The following is a 6,000-nucleotide window of genomic DNA, read 5'->3' on the forward strand; positions in this document are numbered from 1 at the left end:
TGACGTATCAGATAAAGGGCCAGGATCTAAAATCTGTCAAGAACTGATACAATTCAACACCTCCCCCCCCAAAATAATCCAATTTAAAACTGGGCAGAAGGTTACCATGGTGGCTTGGTTAAGCATCTGACACTCACTCTCTCTCTCTCTCTCTCTTTTTTTTTTTAAAGCATCTGACTCTTGATCTCAGCTCAGGTCTTGACGTCTTGACCTCAAGGTCATGAGTTCAAGCCAGATCAGAACCACAGTGAGATCCCACCTCACACCTGTCACAATGGCCAAAATTAAGACAGGAAACGAATGGCGGGGATGCAGAGAAAGGGGAACCGTCCTACACTGCTGGTGGGAACGAGCGCGGGTGCAGCCTCTCTGGAAACCAGCATGGAGGATCCTCAAGATAATAAAGAAAAAATTACAATCGGGTCATCTCATTATTGGGTATTTACCCAGAGAAAATGAAGATCCTGACTGGAGACGACACGTGCGCCCATATTTATCGCAGCAATATTTGCAACAGCTGAACTAGAAGAAGCTGCTCCCGTCGGCTGATGAGTGGATGAAGAAGGCGTGGTCTGTACCGGGGACTGTTGCGCGGCGGTCGAAGAGGAATGAACTCGTGCCATTTGCAGTGACGTGAATGGAGCTAGAGGGTATTGTGCTGAGCGAAATAAGTCAGAGAAAGACAACTACCACAGGATTTTACTCGTCTGTGGAATTGCAGAAACGAGCAGACCCACAGTGCAGAGAACAAGCTGGTTGTCGCCGCCGGGGCCCAGGAGGTCGTGGGCTGAAGGCGTCCTGGGGACAGAAGGCCCAGCACAGGGAGTCCGGTCAGAGTTGTTGGTGACAGAGGGCGGCTACACCTGTGAGCACAGTGTCACACACTCGCGTGGGGACTGGAAACTAGCGTAACACTGTGTGTCGTCTGTACGTGGCCTCTTTTAAAAGAGGAGGGGAGGGGCGCGTGCGTGGCTCCGTGGGTTAAGCCTCTGCCTTCCACTCAGGTCATGATCTGGTTCTAGGATCAAGTCCTGCATCGGGCTCTCTGCTCAGCAGGGAGCCTCCTTCCCCCTCTCTCTCTGCCTGCCTCTCTGCCTGCTTGTGATCTCTGTCTGTCAAATAAATAAATAAATAAATCTTTTTAAAAAGGAAAGAAAATGGTCAAAAACCAACGTCTTTCTTTAGGTTGATCAAGAGTGAAAGAGCCTACAGACCTTAAAAGGAGAATAAGGAAATTTGTTTCTAGTTAGTTTGGCAACTTGGGTGAAGTGGACGAATTCCTGAAAGATACAAGTGACCACGCTGTCACCAGAAGAAATAAAAAATCTGAATAACCGTGTCTGCCAAAGAATTTATGTATCATTTAAAACCACCGGACTCCAGACCCAGATGCTTTCCATCATTAAATTCTAACAAGTGTTCAAGGGCAAGGAGAGACCAGTTTATAGACCATCTTGAAAGAACACGAGGAGCACTTGGCAGCTCATGGTGCGAGGCTCCGTGGCGGGGGCTCCTGCAGACCTAGGCCGGCGGGCGTGTCAGGAGGGGCGTGCACATGTGCAGAGGGGCGTGTGTGTTCACAGACCAAAATGCTCAGGGACAGAGGTGGAGAGACCTGTGGAGCGTCTGCAGTCTGCGCCCAGCAGCGTAGTACAAGGAGACGTGTCCCAGCCGAGTGGCTCTGAGGACCGCGAGGTCCGGTAGCGCCCACCGGCGACCCTGGTAACTCACTGTTCAGAGTCAGGGAGGAAAGTCCCAGGACGTCCCGGCAGAGGCAGGAGAGCTGTCGGACACACGCTTCACCCGTTCACTAAAAAGAAAACACGGAGACAGAGCCCTGAGCGAAGGGAGTCGGGGGAGGCGTCTGGCGGGGATGGGGGCGCGCTGGCCGCCCAGACAGCGGGCCGAGAACAGGGCGGAAAGGCAGGAGGACTGGAGAGGGTTTCCTCCCGCGATCCAGTCTGGAACGGGGGGAAGGTGACCATAGCCCTACTCACGTCGACTTCTCTACACCGAAAGCCGCCAACATTTTCGAGAAAGCTAAGAACCGGAGGTACACAGAGAGCCCGTGTTCGTGGATGGAAGCCTGGCGTCCCTCAGGTTTCTTCTCCCTGAACTGTCCTGCCCGCGCCGTGCCGCCCCGGCGGGACTCCGCGAGCGGACGGGACGCTCGTGTGTGCGCGGGGGGACCTGGAGTGGGCGCCGCGGTCTCACAGAAGAGCGGGCCTGGGGGGCGCTTCCTGCCCGCTCCAGACTCGAGCCTCCCGGGGAGGCCGTGAGGGTGACGTCCTGAAGCGGCAGGGACGCCCAGCAGGTCGGGACGAGCGCTGTGCCCTGGACCTCACTCCGGCCGGCTGTCCCGAGGGAGGACGGCGGCGCGGTCCGCAGGCACACAGCTGAGCTCGGGGAGGGTCCCGCACGCCCAGAAGGTCCCCGCCAGTGGAGAACCCCGCCCGGAGGGAGGAGAGCGCTCGCGGCGTGTGTCTCTGCCAAGGGCCCGTGTCCGTTAGAAGCGACCCGACCGAGGAGCTGGCGGTGACCAGAGTTCACGAAACAGTCCACGGACGCGGCCTCCGGACTTGGCCTCCGAAGAGCGGCCGAGCACGCTGGCCTCTTTCAGGTTCGGCGCGGAGTGGCCGCAGCGGGGACCGGCGATGGGGCCGCTTCCTGGGACACCGAGCACTGGTCCCACTGCCTCACGGTCCTTCCCGCCGCTCCCCCGCCGGGAGCATTCGTCCTCGGGAGGACCTGATCTGTCATTGCCACAGCGGGCAGCAGTGCACACGTCTGCGCCTGGGAGAGAGCACGGTCGTGGCAGCAGGTCGCACGCTCCTCGGCGCGCCCGAGTGTCCGACGGCTTCCTCGGTGCGCTCGCGTGCCTCTGCGCGAGAGCACCGTGGGGAGCCCAGGGGCAGCGCGCGCGCGGGCGTGTGGACAGGCCGTGGGTTCCCCAGGTGGGGAAGGGTCCAGGAGCCGCTCTGCCTCTCAGAGGCGCCGAGCAGAGTGGGCCGTGTGGGCTGGCCCCGGACGTCGAGCTCTGAAGACACGCAGGTGCCTACCCTCGTGAGTCCCATCACCCACAGGACCCACGTGGGCACATGGGAGGGTCTCACAATGGCACTGACCGCACGTAGACTCTCCAGCAAGTACTCGGTCGCCTCTCGGTCACTTGTCTGTCATGTGTGAGGGGGCACAGCTTCCAAACAGCAGTGACCATCAGTTTCCAGAGGAAGCAGAGAGGCCACGAGCAAGGAGGCCCGGTGTCCATCTGGGCCTCCCATATATGTTCTTTTTCCTTCTGAAATGTTCTCTGGGGAGTCACAGGAGGGTCACAGCGCAGTGTGGGCACTGGAGCTTCGCCGGCCGGAGCGTGGGGAGCAGGCTGTGTCTGCAAGGGGACGAGGGACGGAGGGCCCTGGAGGGGGATGTGGGCCGAGTCAGCTGCTGGGCGAGCAGGGACGGGCTCTGCAGTCCCGGGGAGGGCAGGTCAGGGAGCAGGAGCGGCTGTACGCGCGGCCCCGGCTGTGATCCTCCCCATCTCGCGCGAGGAGTCATCCTCACGTCTGCGTACGGACAGGCGATGTGAACGGCACTTGGTGACTCTCCTTCGGTTTTTTAAATGCAGATAAAGTGCTGACCATGTTTCAAATCCCATAGGCCTCTTGAAATGGGGGACAGACCTCCTACTGGGGAGGGGGAAGGGGCTTCCTTCTTTCTGTGTGTGTGACTTGCTGCATCTGTCAGTTGCGAGCTAAGTAAAACGTGCACAGCTTTCAAAAGGAGTTAGCCGACCCCACCAGCTGGCCCTGGGAAGACGCTTGAAACCGCTCCTCCGGAGTCTGCTGTGTCTTGGTCTGAAGCCACTTTCCTTGCAGAAGCCCCCACGAGAAGAAGAAGAAGAGGCGCTCGCGGTCCCGGACCGAGTCCAAGGCTGGGTCCCAGTCTGCATCCCCGAGCAAGCAGGCCACACGCCGGCACACGGCCCACTCGGCCAGCATCTCTCCCGTGGAGAGTCGGGGCTCCAGCCAGGAGCGCTCCAGGTAAGCCCACCCTGAGCCCGGCCTGGGCTCCCCGCACGCAGCTGCTCGGAACTGGGCTCAGGCCTCGGGAGCGCCGGTCCGGAAACTGCCCCCGGTGCCCTGGCTCTAGCAGAGGGAGTCCCCGCGCAGCGGCCCTGTCAGTGGCGGCCCCCGGGGTGGGCCGGCGACCCCCCCAGGTGCTGGCTAGAGGACTCCCCACTGTCTGATCCGCTGGGAAATGGTGCCTGGTGTGATCACAGCTGTTCTGAAACCACCGACAATGGCGCCTTTGTCCTCAGCAAGGGCCGCCTGGGGCGGGCGTGGCCCCAGCTGCAGAGCCCGGCGTGATCCCGGAGACGGCGGGCGTGGGGGTCGGTGGTGAGCGGGACCCAGCCCAGTCACCCTGTTCACCCCAAGCCACATGAGTCGGGGTCGAACATCAGAGTCCACAGCTGACTGTCACATGAGCAGCCTGCCGGTGGCACGGATGTACGTGTCCTCGATGCCTGTGGCCGTCAGGAAGCGTTTGCTAGATGCCCCTGCTGCCCACCCACCCAGAGCTGGGCAGGGGCTCCGGAGCCGGTGGTTCGGGAACAAGGCTCCATCGTTGTTGGCTGCGGACCCGCTGCCTTCCTCCGTGTGGGTTGCGGGCCCCGAAACTAGAGAACCGGTTCGTAGGTAGCAGGCGTACAGCTGGCTCCCAGGGTGGGTCGCGACCTGAGACGTGGCTCTGCAGGTGCTGGCCGAGGAGTGCGTGTGGCAGCCCCCGAGGCCAGAGTCGGGCACGCGACCCGGAGCGCCCGACTCCACGGGATCGCCGGTCCGAGCGCCTCCGGCTTCCGCCGCTTCTGTCCTGTTCTCGTCCTCGCTACCTGTGGCTCACAGGGTGTTCACGGGAAATGCTCTCAGCGTTAGGTTGCAGTTTACAAAAAATTTCAAACGTCTGTAATGTGAAACATGAACGCAAAATACGTATTTATAACTTCGGCATCTTTAAACACGCTCGTAATAGTTGACGACAGCACGTCTAAGCATTTTTCAAGACTGTGACCTCTCTCTGTTTACATTAGGGGAGTTTCTCAGGAAAAAGATGGCCAGATCTCCTCGGCAATTGTCTCCTCCGTGCAGAGCAAAATAACTCAGGTAAAGTGGCACCCCCCTTCTCCGGGAGGCTGGCTTTCCCTCAGCGCCCCCATCTCGCCCCCGCCGGTGGGCCCTGACTGACGCTGGAGGGCTGCGGCGTCCCCAGCCAGGCCGTCCCACCGACGTGTTTGTGGGGCGCTCCTGTACCCGCCGTCTGCATGCCGGGTCTGAGCGGGAAGCCACAGGGACCCCATGCATCTCTCCGTGCAGGATCTCATGGCCAAAGTGAGGGCGATGCTCGCCGCGTCCAAGAACATGCAGACCAGTGCCTCCTGAGACGCGGCATCGCGCCGGCCCAGCGCCCGGGCCGCGGGGGCTGGAGAGCCAGGACGCTTCTGCGCGCACAGACCCGTCCCACGCCGTCCACGTTCTCCCCCAGGACTCCCCTGGGCAGTTGGTGGTTTTTGTAAATTAATTTTTGATGACATTTTCAGTTTAAGATTTTTGACCAGCAGTCTCTTACCTGTATATTTGTAAATAATATCATGTTTCTGTGAAAATGTATTATCAAATAAAATGGGAGGAAAACACCTTTTCTAGCTGCGACTGTGGGGCGGTTTCTTCCTTGTTTGGCTGAGTGCGTTTTCACCCTTTGTCATCTGTCCTGGGTCTCCCGTCGCGTCCTAACAGAGGCGGCGGCCTGGCGGCGATGGGCGGACACATCCCAGCCTGGGCGGCAGGAGGAGCGGCGCCCGCGGTCCCTCCTGAGCCGCCGCCACATCCTCTGCGGAGACCGTGCGTCTCCACCCGAGCCCTGCGCAGCTCAGCCCCCCGGTTCCTGGCGCTGGGCAGGCATCCCCCTCGGGCAGGAAAGTGCAGACTCGCTGCCTCGCCTGGG

At 60.4% G+C, this 6,000-nt stretch overlaps 1 protein-coding gene across 3 annotated transcripts in view; it reads left to right on the top strand.

Annotated features, from left to right (window-relative positions):
- Positions 1-5,692, top strand: part of SFSWAP (splicing factor SWAP) — a 66,552-nt gene extending 60,860 nt beyond the window's left edge. For all 3 annotated transcript variants that reach the window (XM_080821819.1, XM_080821820.1, XM_080821821.1), the window contains exons 16-18: positions 3,876-4,040; positions 5,090-5,162; positions 5,373-5,692. In XM_080821819.1, the coding sequence (XP_080677945.1) occupies positions 3,876-4,040; positions 5,090-5,162; positions 5,373-5,438 (304 nt within the window). In that variant the 3' untranslated portion in view covers positions 5,439-5,692. The remainder of the gene's footprint in view (positions 1-3,875; positions 4,041-5,089; positions 5,163-5,372) is intronic.
- The last annotated feature ends 308 nt before the right edge of the window (positions 5,693-6,000 follow it).

The sequence above is a fragment of the Martes martes genome, assembly GCF_963455335.1.
Source record: "Martes martes genome assembly, chromosome: 13".
In the NCBI taxonomy this organism is placed as follows: Eukaryota; Metazoa; Chordata; class Mammalia; order Carnivora; family Mustelidae; genus Martes; species Martes martes.